General features: G+C 40.9%; 1 protein-coding gene and 1 long non-coding RNA gene across 4 annotated transcripts in view; both read left to right on the plus strand.

Moving 5' to 3' along the window:
* Nucleotides 1-20,431, plus strand: part of LOC129863633 (protein zer-1 homolog) — a 60,637-nt gene that overhangs the window by 36,862 nt on the left and 3,344 nt on the right. For all 3 annotated transcript variants that reach the window (XM_055935758.1, XM_055935757.1, XM_055935759.1), the window contains exons 7-15: nt 36-182; nt 491-664; nt 6,450-6,665; nt 6,797-6,838; nt 7,144-7,263; nt 7,450-7,565; nt 7,816-8,004; nt 19,798-19,895; nt 20,172-20,274. In XM_055935758.1, coding sequence (XP_055791733.1) covers nt 36-182; nt 491-664; nt 6,450-6,665; nt 6,797-6,838; nt 7,144-7,263; nt 7,450-7,565; nt 7,816-8,004; nt 19,798-19,895; nt 20,172-20,274 — 1,205 coding nt within the window. The remainder of the gene's footprint in view (nt 1-35; nt 183-490; nt 665-6,449; nt 6,666-6,796; nt 6,839-7,143; nt 7,264-7,449; nt 7,566-7,815; nt 8,005-19,797; nt 19,896-20,171; nt 20,275-20,431) is intronic.
* LOC129863634 (uncharacterized) lies at nt 676-6,437 on the plus strand. The gene is made up of 3 exons (XR_008760987.1): nt 676-4,554; nt 4,908-5,013; nt 5,451-6,437. It is a non-coding gene; the product is annotated as an uncharacterized LOC129863634 (long non-coding RNA).

Below are 20,431 nucleotides of genomic sequence, written 5' to 3' on the forward strand. Positions count from 1 at the left end.
TAAATACATAATCTGTCTATCATGCCTGTGTTCAGGTCACAGGCTCTAAGAATGAAGACCAGGTCCTGAATGCCATCGAGGTCTACACAGAGTTCCGCCCGGAGCTGGCCCACCGAGCCATCAACCAGCTGTTTGATATCGCCAGGATACAGCACTGCAGCCAGCTACTGCGGGCACTGCAGGTTAGGGACCTTTTTGGTTTAAATTAAAGTAGGGTGTGTCAGCATTTCTCATCAAAGAAATGCTTCTTTAATGCTTTAGATAGCGTAAGAGCCCAGACATTTGTTTACTTATCACACCTCTGTGGTTTTCTGCTTTATAAATGAAAGTCGCACACTCCTTTATAATTTTGCAGTGAACTTCAAAGAAGAATGGAGTTTTTATCTTTCTAAGTTACCCGTATTCCTTATTCAGCACCTCAAGGGTTTGCGTTCTTTATTCCTATACCCCCCTTGTGCTATAACCCTTCTGTCTTTTCGTGATCAACCAGCTGGTGATCGCTGCACTGAAGTGCCACAAGTACGACAAGAGCATCCAGGTGACAGGCAGTGCGGCCCTCTTCTACTTGACCAACACAGAGTACCGCAGTGACCAGAGTGTGCGGTTGCGCCGGCAGGTCATCCAGGTGGTGCTCAACGGCATGGAGCAGTACCAGGAGGTCACGGTAAGTTCACAGGGAAGGGTCCAGACTAGGGTTCAAATACATGTGTATTTGAGAATCTGGTATTTAAAATGCTATTTCTGTGTATTGGAGTTGTTTTTTAATATATATACACAGCTCAAAACAAGTACATTTATTTGAGTATTTTAATGGTTATTTGTAAAAACCAAATAATCTGCCAAATTGTATTTCACAAAACCTTTGTAAGAACTCAAGCAGAGTTTGAAGAAAAATATTAATTGGCAAAGAAACTACAGGCCATGAGTAACTTGGTCAAAATTATGGCACTGATTGGCCTATAGGTGGCGCTGTTATAAGCAGTCTCACTTAAACCCTCATCCATCACCTGTTTGACTGAGACACTTCAAACTTCGTATGTAGGTGTCTCATCATGCTGAACAAATGAAATGTACCTCTGGTATATCTCTTAACTTATGAACCATAGGGCCAAAAGACACCAAATGTGGAATGTACAGTGCATTTGGAAATAATTCAGACCCCTTCACTTTTTCCACATTTTGTTACGTTACAGCCTCATTCAAAAATGTATATATATAAAAAAAAATAAGTACTCAGCAATCGACACACAATACCCCATAATGACAAAGCAATTTATTTTTGCAAAAAATACAATTAAAAAAATGAAATATCACATTTACATAAGTATTCAGACCCTTTACTTCGTACTTTGTTGAAGCACCTTTGGCACCAATTACAGCGTCAAGTCTTCTTGGGTGTCATGACGTTGCCTGTTTAGGTACATAAAGCCCATCCCCCTCTCCCTGCCACTCCCTGCCTCCCCCTTTCCTCATTCAACCCATGCTGTGGTCACAGAGAGATGTCGTAAATTCCTGAGAATCTCCTCATGGCCAAACAGTATTAGAGAGAGGGTAAACTTTCAGGACAAAGGGGTTTCTTCCACCTCACAGAACTTGAGGTACGAACAGATTTCATGTTCCGGAAAAAGTATAAAAGATCGGTGAAGATTCCAGCTATTAACATGTCCGTTTGTCACCACGTGGGAAACTCATGGGAGACTGTGTGGCTACATTACCATACCGCTGTTTGTATAATAATCTCAGATATGAGGTTTACATCTGATTGTTGTATAAAATGAATGAGTGAGTATGATACTGTTTGTATAATTGTGTAATATGATTTTGGACTGTTTAATGAAGAAAAATACAAATCCCTTTTGATTTGAACTAAATCCGAGGACCTGCCCCTGAGCCAGTTGGGTCAGACATCCTGGGACAACCCCTCTCTGCAATCCGAATAAAAACCCAACTCTGAGAAATTATCAGTAGACCATGTTTTTTCTCCATTAGGAGGAGAACGAAGGTTGTGTACCATTGCTGAATCGTTTAACCATAACACGTGGTTAAACTCTTAGACGAATAAGAACAAGTCTTTGATATTGACTACTAGTCTGCAGCTAGGAATTCGGTATCATTGAACGCGAAGAACGACAACCGCCGAAACATCCATTCTATAACAAATGGCACTCTGAACTATCCACAATAACCAAGACAGAGACGGACGAATCTCTCCAACAGAAACTGACTTTTCTCCAGCGTTCAGGACGACACACTGAGCGTAAATATATATATATAGATTGCAATTGTTCCCGAATGAGTGAGCGTTCATGTGTAAAGGATTAGCATGTCAATTGTTATAATTATGAACTCTGTAGTGACTTCTTGGTTGACCCCCAATTTTCACTTTGTCTAACAAGCCGCCATGCCGGTTCAGCCCACTAGGGCATATTTCTCCCATCACTTCATGTAACCATTTTAAGTTTGTTTGTTTGTTTATGCATTTCTGTGAATTACTTAGTTAGTAATAAATAAATGATTTAAGACAATTGATGTATGGATGACTCATAGTAAAGACTGGGTTCGTGCAGATAACCAACAATTTACGACATTTGGAATGAGACTAACGTGAGGTAAAATAAATAAATCATTAATCAGAAGACTATTGATCAGATATCTGAAAGGTTATATTGGGAAATTATAACTTTGTAATCTGACTACTTTCCCTGGTGCCCCCAAGTTCATAGTTAATTAGTTACGTTATTAATCAAGTTGATCGCGTAATCCATAATTACAGGAATCTTTGATATAAACTATAAGTCTTCAATTTAATGATAGCAAAGACACGACATGGGTATGACGCTACAAGATTGGCACACCAGTATTTGGGGAGTTTTTCCTATTCTCTGCAGATCCTCTCAAGTTCTTGTCAGGTTGGATGGGGAGTGTTGCTGCACAGCTATTTCCAGGTCTCTCCAGAGATGTTCAATCCTGTTCAAGTCCGGTCTTTTCAGGGCCGTCTAAGGATATTGTGATTTGTCGCAAAGCCACTCCTTCGTTGTCTTGGCTGTGTGCTTTGGGTCGTTGTCCTGTTGGAAGGTAAACTTTTGCCCCAGTCTGAGAACCTGCTCCAGAGCGCTCAGGACTTCATCAAGAACCTCTCTGTATTTTGCTCCGTTCATCTTTGCCTCAATCCTGACTAGTCTCACAGTCCCTGCCACTGAAAAACATCCCCACAGCATGATGCTGCCACCACCATGCTTCACCGTAGGGATGGTGCCAGGTTTCCTCCAGACGTGACGCTTGGCATTGAGGCCAAAGAGTTCAATGTTGGTTTCATCAGACCAGAGAATCTTGTTTCTCATTGTCTGAGAGTCTTTAGGCGCCTTTTGGCAAACTCCAAGCAGGATGTCATGTGCCTTTTACTGAGGAGTGGCTTCCGTCTGGCCACTCTACCATAAAGGCCTGATTTGGTGGAGTGCTGCAGGGATGGTTATGTTTCTGGAAAGTTCTCCCATCTCCACAAAGGAACTCTGGAGCTCTGTCAGAGTGACCATCAGATTCTTGGTCACCCTCCTGACCAATGCCCTTCTCTCCCGACTGCTCAGTTTGGCTGGGCGGCCAGCTCTAGGAAGAGTCTTGGTGGATCCAATAATAATGGAAGCCACTCTGTTCTTGGGGACCTTCAATGCTGCAGACATTTTTTGGCACGCTTCCCCAGATCTATGCCTCAACACAATCCTGTCTCGGAGCTCTACAGACAATTCCTTCGACCTCATGGCTTTGTTTTTGCTCTGACATTCACTGTCAACTGTGGGACCTTATATAGACAGGTGTGTGCCTTTCCAAATCATGTCCAATCAATTGAATTTACCACAGGTGGACTCCAAACAAGTAGTAGAAACATCTCAATGATGATCAACGGAAACAGGATACACCTGAGCTAAATTTTTTGTGTCTCATAGCAAAGGGGCTGAATACTTATGTAAATAAGGTATTTCTGTTTATGTTAAATAAATTAGCTAAAAAGGTCTAAAAAACGTTTTTTGCTTTGTCATTATTTGGTATTGTTTGTAGATTGATGAGGGGGGGAAAAAACAATTTTCATCAATTTTAGAATAAGGCTGTAACGTAATAAACATTTTTTTAAAGTCAAGGTGTCTGAATCCTTCCCGAAGGCACTATATACATTCTACAGACCCTACTGAATATTCCCTACACGTATTTTATATCTGCACCCAGAATAGTTCTTGCTCTAAGCCAATATGTATTCCATATACAATGTTTTGCTTTGGGGCATTTATTTGGCATTGGAACATGTTTTAAAACCACAATTTAATTAAAATGTCACTTAAATATGAACAAATATGAATCATTGTACATTTTTTGACAATTATTTTTCAAATCATGAATGGTTGACACTTTTCTACTATTACTTGGGTAACTTTTATTTGGGAAATGTCCATAATTCCATGACCCGGAAGTTATTTTTTTTGTGTTGCTGACGAGACACTGATCATGTGACGAGTTCGCATATCAAATGCCCCACTTATGCTGCCACTGGACAGCGAAAAACAAGTAAGTGAACTTTTATTTATTGCAATTTAAGTTATTTTATATTAGTTAGATTACATACTGTAGCTACCTCAATCGTTTATTTCAATAATTTCGGTGACTTTACAGCAATTGCTAGCTAGCTGAAATTTAGTTAGGTAGTATGATCAGCTAAATACAAATCCCCCTAGATACAGCTATGTCTCATAGTCACGTCATGAGATTTTTAAATGAAAGAGGAATGGAATAATACGAATGGAATGCAGTTTCCCATATTCCCGTTTAGAGTTTCTGTCACAGCATAGAAATGCCCTTATCCGGATGTTGTGACAAAGGCATTTCCTAACAGACCTAACTTTCATTGTTGTTACTTTAAGGTTGGAACCAACATGCAGCACCTCCAGCAGGAAGAGAGGCAAGAACCGTTTGTCCGCCAGCTCAGAGACAAGCAAACGCTATTCACAGCCCTGTCTAATATTCAATGTAAATAATTGCATTGCTGGACTTTTTAAAAATTAATGTATTTGTATTGTTTAAAAATTGTGAAAATTAAAGGAAATATATGGTTTAAACATGTATTTAATGTTTATTTGTTTTAGCTGTTAGTGATAATTCCCTAAATGTTAATACATTTGTTTACATCATTAAGCCTTTATGTATGCGTTATGAACGACCAAAGGTGTCTGTCTGACCTTATAGTAAGTACAGCGTCATATGATAGAAGGCATTTAGGTATGTGTTATAAATGATCAAAGGGGTCTGACTTCAAATTAAGTACAGTGTCATGCCTTAGTCTTTGTGGATGTGTTATGAATGAATGGTGTCTCACTTCAAACTAAGGAGTACATGACACTACGTCGTGTCAATAAATAGGTTATTAACGTTCTGCTGATTTATGAAAGTTCTCTCATGATCCACAGGTTACTGTAGGATGTGAGAGGTATTTAAATGGGTTGATGGACCTGCAAAGCGTGTGTGTGCGCGCCAAAACCAAGATGATTTGGAGTAGTCCAACCTGAGATTACCGCACCAGGTATTCATTCCTCTTCTGTTCCCATGCTGGCGACCAGGGCTTGATTACAACCTGTTACAATGGTGCCAACATTTTGTGGCTGATCTTTCAGTGGGGGAGTGGGTGATTGTGTCGAAGACCGCACATATAAGCCTAATCAGAGTGACCTTACTGAGTAAATTATTTGTCATCGTCCCTACTTAACAAGGTAAAAATGTCATAGTTATGGCTAAACCCTGCCCATTTCCACAATGTATCTTCTTAAAATGTGATTTTAAACCTAACCCTAACTAATGAAGGCCAAGTTTGATGTGTTGGTTCACCAGAACTTCCGCGCATTAGGGCGGAAGTGTCTGGGAAGGGATTAGGTGTAATGTGACTAACATGACGTCACTTTAGAGCATTTCCCATCCTTTAGCGCAACATGTCACATGCCTTTATAAAGCACATGTTTATATCATATTCAACAAAGTGGGTTATGTCACATTTGACATTGGAGATTGTCACAGTTATGCCACATTTATGAAGCATGACATACGCTTATATATGCTTTTCAACACTTATGTAGTGCTTATGAAGGGATTATAAAGGCTTTATGAAGCCTTTATAAGGTGAACGTCATTTAAAGCGGGACCAAACATTCAACTACTTGTCTTTTCAAATAAAATATATCTGAATATTTACTTCGAATGTAAGTGAAATTGAGATACTTTAAAAAGTCAACTGACCCATCACGCCAACCAGCATGTCACCCTAGTAGTCTCTTCCCTTCTCAGGTTAAAGCAAAGTTTATTCCCTTCACAAATTGTAAAGGAATGGATTGGTATAAACTAGGGCTGAAGGAGTTTCCACCATATCCCTCAACTCAGCTCCCCCTTTCCCCCCTCCTCACCAATCTCCTACCCAGGTCCAGAGGAACTGCTGCCTGACGCTGTGTAACTTCAGCATCCCTGAGGAGCTGGAGTTCCAGTACGGCCGGGTCAACCTGCTGCTGCTGAAGATCCTGGAGCCAGCCCGGCAGGATGAGTCCATCCAGCGCATCGCCGTGCACCTCTGCAACGCCCTGGTCTGCCAGGTGGACAACCACCACAAGGAGGCTGTGGGCAAGATGGGCTTTGTCAAGGTAGGGAAGACTGATGTATCCATATACTTATACACAGATTCATAGATTCTCTCAAACCCAGCCCGCAGTAGGTCATTGATGCTTCGTGAAGTTGTCACGTATGATTTTCATGCTCACTTTTTTTTTCTCAGACAATGTTGAATCTCGTCCAGAAAAAGCTACAGGACAGGATGGTGAGTCTCATTTGGATTATTTCTTGTGAATCAAAAATCCATATTTTGTACATCCCTACCATTCTACAAGTCTGAAATGACCTGGCAGAACCTGTAAAACTGGATTGAACCACATCACATTTGGATTGTGATGAGTCTTAGCTCATTCCAGACCTAATAGTATTTTTTACATGCAATCCTTAAGGAAACATTGTGTGTTAAGCCAATTCAAGTGTATTGTCTGGAATGGCGTTGCCTGGCAGGCTACCTAGAGTTCACTTCGGATAAAAACAAATACCAACCACATTTTTTTGCTCTTTTTACAGTGTGACCAGGTAATGGAGTTCTCCTGGAGTGCCCTGTGGAACATCACTGACGAGACGCCAGACAACTGTCAGATGTTCCTTAACTGTAAGGGCATGAGCCTCTTCCTGGACTGCCTGAAGGTTAGCACACCTCAGGGATTTGTTTAAATCTACAACATAAACTCAATCTCTCATCTCTCTTTTTTCTTCACCTGAAGGGTTCTGTTCTGTCAGGGAATGCTAGGTTTTGCCCCTCAAACAGATTCTCGGTCTCATCATCCTGTGTGTTGCTTTTGTATGTCCTCTTTGTCCTCCCCTGGCTCTCAGGAGTTTCCAGACAAACAGGAGCTCCACCGTAACATGCTGGGGCTGCTGGGTAATGTGGCAGAAGTGAGGGCTCTGCGACCACAACTCCTCACCCCACAGTTCATCTCTGTCTTCAGGTAAGAGAAGGTCCTTTGTCTATATTAAATGGTTAAATGCAGTCTTGTCTGATCCTGCTGCTATCTTGGACCAGGGGCCGTATGTATCAAGCAAATAAGATTACATGGATAGGGGGGACCTGATCCTAGATTAGCACTTCTGCTATGAGTTGCTTGATGCATACGGACCCAGGTTCGTCTATTATTGACACTAACCTGGATAAATAAAGCTGGATTCTGCTTTGCTACTGTGACTGTTCTCTGGTGACAGTAACCTGCTGGACAGCAAGGCAGATGGGATTGAGGTGTCCTATAATGCGTGCGGCGTGCTATCCCACATCGTGTTGGATGGGCCAGAGGCGTGGGCCATGGAAGAGCCACTGAGGGACACGGTCATGGACAAGATGATGGACGCTATCCAGAGCTGGGACGTCACCTCCCGCCGGAATATCAACTACAGGTAAACAGAGAGCTCAATCGAGACGGGCCTCTTGAGACACAGCGGTGGGCGCTGATTGGCTGAATACCCGAGGTGGTTGGAGTTGGCAACAAAGCAGCATGACAGAAATATGATGCCAAGTTTTCGAGCTACCAATAGTTTCTTTGAGAAGATATATAAAGCAATCTTTGCATTTGAATAACAGCATAAATACACCTATTTCACCGTTGCATGTTAAAAACCACTGCTGCACCTCCTGCCACTGTTTCGAACAGATTCGATTATGCTATTTAGAAAGAGCAGCCAGCTCACGAAAGAACGAATGCACCAGGATAGCGAGCTAACATAATGTCACAAAGCATAATGCGCTAGCCAGTTAACTTTCATTCTGAAATAACTTATAATTTTCGAGTTAGTCAGATATTCGTTTTGAAAGACTTGAGTTTGACATGAGAGCTAACTAGCTAGGAGCTAGCTAGCTGCTTATCAAAAGTAGTGGTTAATTTGACCAATAAATGAGCAATAAATCAACCAAATTATTTCAAAACTGTTCTGTAGCTGGCTAATTAATTTGGTAATGCTTTGTGATACACCTGGTTTATGTTATTTTAGTCCACACAACTTGTCACCCTGTCACCTACAGTAAAACCTTATAAACAACATCAGGGGGAAACAATAAAATTACCCATGCTTTTTCTTCACATTGAGAAGGTTCTAGCTAGTGTATCCCTCTGTCCTTGGACTCCTGTTGGATGTAGTTGATCCGTTTATCAGGTCCCAAGCTCTCATGACTGTTATGATTATTTATTTACAAGTTACTTACAATTATCTTTTTGCTTTAGGGCCATCTGCACCTGATAAAGCAGATCTAGTCTCACGTGCAGAAGTAAGTCGTCTGGCGCGAGAGACTCATTGGGAGGAAGAGACTAGGCCAGACCCAGAAGTTCTGACTGAACGGACGCACATTTGAGCACCCCCGGACGGTCCATTTACTTTGTTCTGTTATAATTTATGCTATGATATCCTGCGATTTCATTGGGGCAGTTCCCCCTCATAGCAAATAGCTGGCAAAACAATGGAAGCAATGTTCGCATGACCTATGTGCCCACGGAGGCGGAGCTAGCTGTCACTGAGGGGCAGAGTAGTACAGTGCATTGGGAAAGTATTAAGACCCCTTCACTTTTTCCACCCGTTGCTTTGGGAATCGAAATTGAGCTCAGGTACATCCTGTTTCCATTGATCATCCTTGAGATGTTTCTACAACTTGATTGGAGTCCACCTGTGGTAAATGAAATTGATTGGACATGATTTGGAAAGGCACACACCAGTCTATACAGTACATTCGGTAAGGGAAGACCCCATGAAATGTACAAAAATGAATGGCATCTTGGCATTGGGGGAACCATATACACAATTGCAAATACCACTCAAATGGACGGCAGTTCATCAAAACCATATTGCAAGCGGAACATGGCAAATGCCAAGTGTCATACTCCAAAAATCCCAAAGATGGCGAGCGTGTTCCACCGTAGATTTTCAAATGGGAAATGGTCACAAAGTCAGGTCCCAAGGGTGAAATTTTCAAAATCTCAATTGTTTTTCAAAAATGTTCAACCTCATAAAAAATGTTTTTTGCACCATTTTTCGAAATTTTAGATTTTTTTATGGATATACATTGGCAATGGACACTGTCAACTTGCAGAAGAGCATGTTCACACTGACAATATAACATATGTGTAATGGACACTGCCCATTTTGTGATGTTAAATCCCTCATTAAATACATTGGAAATGTACAATTATACACTGTCCATTTGCAATGTCTTACAATGGGCATTTACCATCACGAATTGGACATGCTCTAATATACTGCAGAAATGCCCAATTGACTGGCTCGTTGAACTCGGGGTGGCCGAGCAGTGATAATGGTTCCTGTCCATCGCTCGTCGGTGTTGATTTCAGCATGTCCATTTGGTGATGGAAAATCCCTCATTAAATACATTGGAAATGGACAAATGTAAACTGTCCATTTGCAATAGCTTACCTTCACAAATTGGATCACAAATTGGACATGCTCTAAAATATTGCAGAAATGCCCAATAGACTGGCTCTTTGAACTCGGGATGGCCGAGCAGTGATAGTGGTTCCTCTCCATCGCTCATTGGTGTTGATTTCAGCCTGTCCATTTGCTGATGGAAAATACATCATTAAATCCATTGGAAATGTACACTGTCCATTTGCAATATAAAATGTACAATGCCAATATATTATACTGCCATCAAGTCAACCATCATTCAATAAGATATCATACTGACACCAAACTCACTTTGTCCAACTCTTTTAGAAGCCAACTATCACATATTTCAGGGCCGGCCCACAATTCATAGCGCCTTCTGTTAAAACCATTTTTTTTTTAAATCAAAAACATAGTTACATTCAAGCTGCGGGTCCAGTTCTGACATTATGTGTAGACCTAGCTGAGGCAACCCCGAATCCTTAGTCGATAGGTCATTCGGAGACCGAGCAGTGACCTTAATTAGTGCTGAAAATGTACTTTTTCCAGGTGCTGCTACGGGGTCCCTGAAAGCGCTATCAGACAGAAACTTTAGGGACTGTCTCGATGGGCCGAGGCGGTTTCAATGCACCTAATCTTGTGATTCTGGGACTTTTCTAAATGTTGTCATTTTCGCGACGTTCAAAATGAATTGAGGTTATTGCAAATGGACAAGGCTGTTTCTCGGCCTTAGAACCTTCTAGAGCCACATAACTCACCCTGTTAGAAGGAAGCACCCTGTTTTCACTGTTAAGGGTTAATTCCACACGGTCAAGGTTAGGCTTGCACAGATCGGGAGGACCTTAGGAACGTTCCTGTGGTTGGATTGTGTTTCTAGCCTCAACGGTTCTGCCGCTGTCACCCAAAAGCACCTCAAATTTAGGTCAGGCTTCATTTTGGGCCTACTTTTTTGAACGGTTTCTGCGGTCAGACCAAGCGAGCTACAGTCAAGTGGGGCATCTCGTTGAACTCGGCACGGCCTAGAGACTATGGTGATGCCGTTTGTTTCTCTTTCTTTGATGATTTAACCTGTCTAGGATCAGCGTGGCGCTAGCGGCACACCCCCCCCCCACTGAAAAACCAGTGCCGCGAAATTCAAAAAAAATATTTTTTTAAAATATTTAACTTTCACACATTAAAGTCCAATACAGCTAATGAAAGACACAGATCTTGTGAATCCAGTCAACTTGTCCGATTTTTAAAATGTTTTACAGGGAAGACACAATATGTAAAGATGTACATCTATTACCTAAAAACACATTAGCATAATCCACCATCTTTTATTTGTCCACCAACACCAGTAGCCATCACCAATTCGACTAAACTAAGATATTTATAGCCCCTAACCAACAAAAAAACTCATCAGATGACAGTCTGATAACATATTTATGGTATGGGATAGGTTTTGTTAGAAAAAAGTGCATATTTCAGGTAGATGGCATTGGTTACAATTGCACCCACCGTCACAAATGGAATAGAAAAACTACTTAGAGCAACGTGTTTACCTACTTACTAATCATCAAACATTTCGTAAAAATACACAGCATACACGAATCGAAAGACACAGATCCTGTGAATACAGACAATATTTCAGATTTTCTAAGTGTCTTACAGCGAAAACACAATAAATCGTTATATTAGCTTAGCACATAGCAATTAGCAGCCCAGCATTGATTCTAGCCAAAGTGAGCGATAAAAGTCAACATCGCCAAAAGATATTAATTTTTTCACTAACCTTCTCAGAATTCTTCCGATGACACTCCTGTAACATCACATTACAACATGCATATACAGTTTGATCGAAAATGTTTATATTTAGCCACCAAAATCATGGTTAGACAATGTGAAATGTAGACAAGCTGGTAAAGAAAAAGTCCTTGCGCCACTTAGACAGTGATCTACTCTTATACATAAATACTCATAAACGTGACTAAAAAATATAGGGTGGACAGGGATTGATAGACAATTTAATTCTTAATACAATTGCGTTATTACATTTTTTAATTTATCCTTACTTTTCAATACAGTTTGCGCCAAGCGAAGCTACGTCAAAAAACATGGCGTCCTAAGCCACTAAAATGTTTCGACAGAAACACGATTTATCATAATAAAAATGTCCTACCTTGAGCTGTTCTTCCATCAGTATCTTGGGCAAAGGATCCTTTCTTGGGAGAAATCGTCTTTTGGTGGAAAGCTGTCCTCTTGCCATGTGGAAATGTCAACTGCGTTCGGGATGAACTGAAAAGCGTGCCCAACTTTTCACATCGTTGCAAAAATAAATGTCCCAAAATCGCACTAAACGGATATAAATTGCTATAAAACGCTTTAAATTAACTACCTTATGATGTTTTTAACTCCTATAACGAGTGAAAAGATGACCGGAGAAATATAACAGGCTAAACTAACGCTTGGAACAGGTGCGCGCCGGTGTCCTCTAGGCTCATGACGCAGCTCCAAAAGAATGACTAGCTTCAGGGATTTTTCATTTGTAGGGCCTGTGAACGCGCAATCGACCCCATTGGAATCGTCATCACGTAAAGGCATCCAGGGGAAGACGTAAGAAGTGTCCGTACAGTCATAGCACTATCAGTGCCGTTTTAACTGACTTCAGAACAGTGGCCAACATTTCTGAAATCTGAATCCATGTCAGGGAAATTGCTGTAGAATGGGCTCTGTTCCACTTAGAGACAAAATTTCAACTCCTATAGAAACTATAGACTGTTTTCTATCCAATAATAATAATAATATGCATATTATACGATCAAGGATTTTGTGGGAAGCCGTTTCAAAAATTAGCCAAATTAGCATAAATAGTCTAAACAGCGCCCCCATCCCCAACAGGTTAAGCCTCCCCATTTTGGGATTTCAGCCCTATTTGATGGTAAAGTTCACATTTCCCCTTTAGGATATGATGGGGACCATTCAATCTTTTCGTGTTGATATCTGTAGAGGTACAGGTGACCCTGAACATGTGGCAAAAGGAATTTTGAAAATGACTTGCACCAAAGTAGAGTTAGAGCATAAATAACCTGTAAACCCATGCTATCTTTAGGGAGAAACTCGTGTTGTGTCTTTACTCTGGATTAAATTATATGACATGCTATTTTATCAAATCAATTCTCTGTAATTAATATTACCTGATTGAACTAATCATGTAAATGTAATTAACTAGGAAGTCGGGGCACCACGGAATAATGTTTATAGAGCTGTTGTCTTCTGAATAAACTCTTAAAGACCTGGTAATCTTTTATGTCAATAGCAGTCAATTATTAATCGTCACCTTATTGAGTCTCATCTGAACGTCGTAAAATTCTTGGTTATCTTCACAAACCCTGGCTAACAAGTTGAATCAGCAACACAACAGTTTGTTTAATTATTTATTTACTAAATACCTAAATAATCACACAGTATGACATATACACAGGATGGATCATACATTGATTACTAATCATGTCATAGAAGAAAACGTCCCTAGTGGACGAAACCGATATGACAGCTGGTTACACAAAGAAAGGGGGTTGGGTTTGAATGAAAGAGCGGGAAGACTGAGGAACAAAAGGATTGGGTCTCGGACCTTATGAAGGTTCGATATGAAATACTATTTGCACGGTCGCTGCGGTCAGACCGAGCGAGCTACGGTCAAGTGGGGCACCTCGTTGAACTCGGCACGGCCTAGAGATTACGGTGATGCCATTTGCCAACCCTCTGTGTGGATTTCAGCCTGTCCATTTGGTGTATCACTGTTTAAACTTATTGGAAATGGACAAAAGTCAGCCATCTAGTCAGCGTCCATCAGTCAATAAGATATCATTCTGACACCAAACTGATACATACTGACACCAAACCCACGTTGTCCAACTCTTTTAGAAGCCAACTATCAAAATTCACAGCGCCTTCTGTTAAAACCATTAAAACAAATTCAACACGTAGTTACGTTCTAGCTGCGGGTCCAGTTCTGACATTATGTGTGGGCCTAGCTTAGGCGACCACGAATCCCGAGTTTCGGCTCGATAGGTCATTCGGAGCTCGAGCAGCGACCTTAATTAGTGCTGAAAATTAACTTTTTCCGGCCATTGCTACGGGGTTCCTGAAAGAGCTATCGGACAAACGTTAGGGTCCGTCTCTATGGGCTGAGGCAGTTTCAATGCACCTAGTTGTGTGATTCTGGGACTTTTCTAAATGTCGTTATTTTCACGACGTTCAAAATGAAGTGAAGTTATTGCAAATGGACAAGGCTTTTTCTCGGCCTGAGAACCTTCTAGAGCCACATAACTCACCGTGCACTACCGACCACATTGAGTGTGTGTGTGAGTACAGAAAATCACAGAAATAACGTAGTGCTCCGAAACCAGCCTTAATGGATTCGCCTAAACACGCCGCAACTGGATCTATAACTTTTTTGGGGGAAAAACACATTTGTTTAACCATCATCAAACGAACATTGTACGATTTCACGTAAATTACAATAGATAAATGTCTGGTTCTATTTTTTCTTACACCACAGGATTATGTACTTTGACGTGAAGGGGTGAAATTAGCGCTATATTACCGTTTTCGACCTTTAATCCCAGAAAATGGGCATTAACTCAAAGAGCGTTGAGGCCTCGACGCCGTCTTGTTTTTGGGCTAAAAGTACATTTGGCCAAACCTGTGCTCACCGAGTTTCGTCTTCGAAGTCTTTTCCATTTACGAGAAACGGCCATGTCCATTTGGTGATGTTTTGTCCATTTGCAATAAGCAGCCAGTCTCCATCTGGTGGAATTTTCCAGTACAGCTAAAAATTGTCCAAAAAGTAAAAAATGTGTAAAGTGGAAACCAAATGTCCGAGATACTTTATTTGATGACTTCCCGGAAGACCGGGCCCTGGGGGACGACCTGAGGCCGTCTGCCTATTTTAATAACACCCGCGGACGTCTAGTAAAGGGACCGTACATTTGCAATATGGAGATCCTCATCAACAATACAGGAAATGCCACTTGAGTCCCTTATGTAGAAAAGTATTCAGACCCCTTGACTTTTTCCACATTTTGTTACGTTAGTCATATTCTAAAATGAATTACATTGTTTTTCCCCTCAGCAATCTACACACAATACCCCTTAATGACAAAGCAAAAACAGCTTTTTCGTAATTTTAGCAAATGTATTCATAAGTATTCACACCCTTTACTCAGTAATTTGTTGAAACACCTTTAGCAGCGATTGCAGCCTTGAGTCTTCAAATCAAATGTTATTGGTCACATACACATATTTAGCAGATGTTATTGTGGGTGAAGGGAAAAGCTTGTGTTCCTAATTCCAACAGTGCAGCAATATCGAACAATACACAAAAATATAAAGTAAAAGAATGGAGTTAAGAAATATATAAATATTAGGACAAGCCATGTCAGAGTGGCATTGACTAAAATAGAGTATATACAGTTTACATACACTTAGGTTGGAGTCATTAAAACTCGTTTTTCAACCACTCCACTAATTTCTTGTTACCAAACTATGGTTTTGGCAAGTTGGTTAGGACATCTACTTTGTGCTTGACACACGTAATTTTTCCAACAGTTGTTTACTAACAGATTATTTCACTTATAATTCACTGTATCACAATTCCAGTGTGTCAGAAGTTTACATACACTAAGATGACTGTGCCTAACAGCTTGGAAAATTCCAGAAAACAGGTACAAAAGTATCTATATCCTCAGTAAAACGAGTCGTATATCGACGTAACCTGAAAGGCCGCTCAGCAAGGAAGAAGCCACTGCTCCAAAACCTCCATAAAAAAGCCAGACTAAGGTTTGGATGCCAACCGCTGTTAATCTCCCGAAGAAGAATACCATTTCCTGGTCTTGCATCTGATGTGTCTAAAACAGTTTTAGTGGAGGTAGCTAGACTTGGGAGGACATTTTTCATTAGATAGTTTATGTCGGATTAGATTTCCTTCTCGAGGTGGAAGGCACTTAAAAGATTCGTCGGCTCACTTATTTATATACTCCTTCTACAATGTTAAAACATGGGTCAATACTCCTTCTACAATGTTAAAACATTCTGCATTGTGACATCATTAAAATACTCCTTCTACAATGTTAAAACAATCTACATTGTGACATCATTAAAATACTCCTACTACAATGTTTAAACATTCTACATTGTGACATTATTTCATTGATATCATGGAACAACTCTTTCATGTATGTATTTTCTGATGTTTGATCAGAGATCTTTTATCAGAGTATCTCTTGTCACATTGTTCACATGAGATTTCTCGCTAAGAGGGTTCTCGCCTGTGTGTGTTCGCTGGTGTCTTTTTAGTGAATCTGATCTGGGGAAACTCTTACTGCAGTCAGAACAGTGGTAAGGCTTCTCTCCTGTATGCATTCTCTGGTGTGATATCAGGTTCTTTGACTGAGTAAAACTCTTCCCACATTGGGGACAAAGATCGTACTTTTTGGAGAAATGTCCTCTGGTCTGATGAAACAAAAATAGAACTGCTTGGCCATAATGACCATTGTTATGTTTGGAGGAAAAAGGGGGAGGCTTGCAAGCCAAAGAACACCATCCCAACTGTGAAGCATGGGGGTGGCAGCATCATGTTGTGGGAGTGCTTTGCTGCAGGAGGGACTGGTGCACTTCACAAAATAGATGACATCATGAGGAAAGAAAATTATGTGGATATATTGAAGCAACATCTCAAGACATCAGTCAGGAAGTTATAGCTTTGTCGCAAATGGGTCTTCCAAATGGACAATGACCCCAAGCACACTTCCAAAGTTGTGGCAAAATGGCTTAAGGACAACAAAGTCAAGGTATTGAAGTGGCCATCACAAAGCCCTGACCTCAATCCTATAGGAAATGTGTGGGCAGAACTGGAAAAGCGTGTGTGATCAAGGAGGCCTACAAACCTGACTCAGTTACACCAGCTCTGTCAGGAGGAATGGGCCAAAATTCACCCAATTTATTGTGGGAAGCTTGTGGAAGGCTACCTGAAACGTTTGACCCAAGTTAAACAATTTAAAGGCAATGCTACCAAATACTAATTGAGTGTATGTAAACTTCTGACCCACTGGGAATGTGATGAAAGAAATAAAAGCTGAAATAAATCATTCTCTCTACTATTATTCTGACATTTCACATTCTTAAAATAAGTGGTGATCCTAACTGACCTGATGTCAGGTAATGTATTTGGCTAAGGTGTATGTAAACTTCCGACTTCAACTGTACATATGAAATGAGAAAAGCAGTATGTAAACATTTTTAAAGTTACCAGTGATTCCATGTCTATGTATATAGAGCAGCAGCCTCAACGGTGCATGGTTGAGTAACCGGGTGGTAGCCAGCTAGTGATGGCTATTTACCAGTCTGAAGGCCTTGAGATAGAAGCTGTTTTTCAGTCTGTCCCAGCTTTGATGCACCTGTACTCGCCTTCTGGATGGCAACAGGTGAACAGGCAGTGGCTCGGGTGGTTGATGTCCTTGATGATCTTTTTGGCCTTCCTGTGTCAACGGCTGCTGTAGGTGACCTGGACGGCAGGCAGTGTGCCCCTGGTGAAGCGTTGGGCAGACCGCACTACACTCTGGAGAGCCCTGCGGTTGTGGGCAGTGCAGTTTCTGTATCAGGCGGTGATACAGCCCAACAGGATGCTCTCAATTGTGCGTCTGTAAAAGTTTGTGAGGGTCTTAGGGGCCAAGCCAAATTTCTTCAGCCTTGGGTTTGATGCTACAAGCTTGTCACACCTTTATTTGGGGAGTTTCTCCCATTATTCTCTGAAGATCTTCTCAAGCTCTGTCAGGTTGGGTGGGGAGCGTCGGTGCACAGCCATTTTCAGGTCATTCTTTTCAATCGGTTTCAGGCCTGGACTCTGGCTGGGCCACTCAAGGACATTTAGAGACGTGTCCCGAAGCCACTCCTGCATTCTCTTTGCTGTGGTCTTAGGGTCGTTGTCCTGTTGGAAGTTGAACCTTAGACCCAGAGCCTGAGCACTCTGGAGCAGCTTTCCATTGAGGATCTCGCTCTACTTTTCTCGGTTCATCTTTCCCTCGATCCTGACAAGTCTGCCAGTCCTTGCTGGTGAAAAACATCCCCGAAGCATGATGATGCTGCCACCACCATGCGTCACCGTAGGGATGGTGCCAGGTTTCCTCCAGACATTTCGCTTGGCATTCAGGCCAAAGAGTTCGATCTTGGTTTCATCAGACCAGGGAATCTTTAATATTTTTGAAAAAGGATCATGTACACATTTACCACATTTAAAACAATCCATCAATTATATAATATATACAGTGCCTTCTGAAAGTATTCACACCCATTGACTTTTTCCACATTTTATTGTGTTACAACTAGAGGTCGACCAATTATGATTTTTCAACGCTGATACCGATACCGATTATTGGAGGACCAAAAAAAGCCGATACCGATTAATCGAACGATTTATTTTAAAAAATATATTAAAACATTTATTTGTAATAATGACAATTAAAACAATACTGAATGATCACTTATTTTAACTTAATATAATGCATCAATAAAATCAATTTAGCCTCAAATAAATAATGAAACAACATCAATTTGGTTTAAATAATGCGAGAAGAAAGTAAAAGTGCAATATGTGCCATGTAAAAAAGCTAACGTTTAAGTTCCTTGCTCAGAACATGAGAACATATGAACGCTGGTGGTTCCTTTTAACATTCAATATTCCCAGATAAGAAGTTATAGGTTGTAGTTATTATAGGAATTATAGGACTATTTCTCTCTATACCATTTGTATTTCATATACCTTTGACTATTGGATGTTCTTATAGGCACTTTAGTTTTGCCAGTGTAACAGTATAGCTTCCGTCCCTCTCCTCGCCCCTACCTGGGAGGGGGGGAAAATACGAGCCTTTGGTCATTAATATGGTCGAATCCGGAAACTATAATTTTGAAAAGAAACATTTATACTTTCAGTGAAATATGGAACCGTTCCGTATTTTATCTAACGGGTGGCATCCCTAAGTCTAAATATTGCTGTTACATTGTACAACCTTCAATGTTGTCATAATTATGTACAAAGCTGGCAAATTAATTACGGTCTTTGTTAGGCATAAATGGACTTCACACAGTTCGCAACGAGCCAGGCGGCCCAAACTGCTGCACATACCCTGACTGCTTGCACGGAACGCAAGAGAAGTGACACAATTTCCCTAATTATAAGAAATTCATGTTAGCAGGCAATATTAACTAAATATGCAGGTTTAAAAAGATATACTTGTGTATTGATTTTAAAGAAAGGCATTGATGTTTATGGTTAGGTTTGGTGCAACAACAGTGCATCATCACCCGTTTGGCGAAGTACGCTGTGATTCGATGAGAAATTAACAGGCACCGCATCGATTATATGCAACGCAGGAACCGCTAGATAAACTAGTAATATCATCAACCATGTGTAGTTAACTAGTGATTATGTGAAGATTGATTGTTTAATTCTAGCTAACAACTTACCTTGGCTTCTTGCTGCCCTCGTGTAACAATGTGCAATGTAAGGCAGGTGGTTAGAGCGTTGGACTAGTAACCGGAAGGTTGCAAAAACGAATCCCTGAGCTGACAAGGTAAAAATCTGTCGTTCTGCCCCTGAACAAGGCAGTTAACCCACTGTTCCTAGGCCGTCATTGAAAATAAGAATGTGTTCTTAACTGACTTGCCTAGTTAAATAAAGGTGTTAAAAAAATAAAAACTTTTCTGACATATTTTTCTGAATTAACACTTACCTGGCTTTCTCCCTCCCTTTTTTCTGTTCAGATCCTTTGAACCCATCTTGCGCCTGCTGCCCCAGAGCGTCGCCCCAGTCAGTCAGCACTGGGCCACGTGGGCACTCTTCAACCTGGTGTCGGTCTACCGTGAGTATTGATACAAAGACTGATCCCACTTCTGACACCATTAAGCAAGTTGCTGGGTAAACTTGCTTATTGGTGTCAGTGGTGGGATCCGTCTTTGCCTCACTGTATCAATTTCTTTATGTTGTTATATTATTAATCAAATGAGTGTTGATTGACTTTTGGAGTATTTATTCTAAGAGAATACAGCCCAGTACCCACACTTTGTCACTCATCAGGGAAATATGTCTGCTTTCGAGAAATCTTTTTCTCCCTTATTTTCTTCCTCTCTTCCCTCAGCGAGTAAGTACTGCCCTCTGCTGATAAAAGAAGGAGGGATTGTTCTCCTGGAGAAGGTGCTGGAGCTCCAGACATCACATGAAGAGACCAAGGACATGGCGCGGTATGAACTCACCTATTAACCCATCCAAATGTTATAACCAATGCGCTATTCATGGAGGGGTTGTTGATCAATTTGGGCTCTATTACATTGCATTTACTTTCATTTCAAGCAATGAGTTGACATTTTGTTCATACATTGAGGACTTCCATAATCCCCC

Source organism: Salvelinus fontinalis, chromosome 10 (assembly GCF_029448725.1).
Source record: "Salvelinus fontinalis isolate EN_2023a chromosome 10, ASM2944872v1, whole genome shotgun sequence".
Lineage (NCBI taxonomy): Eukaryota > Metazoa > Chordata > Actinopteri > Salmoniformes > Salmonidae > Salvelinus > Salvelinus fontinalis.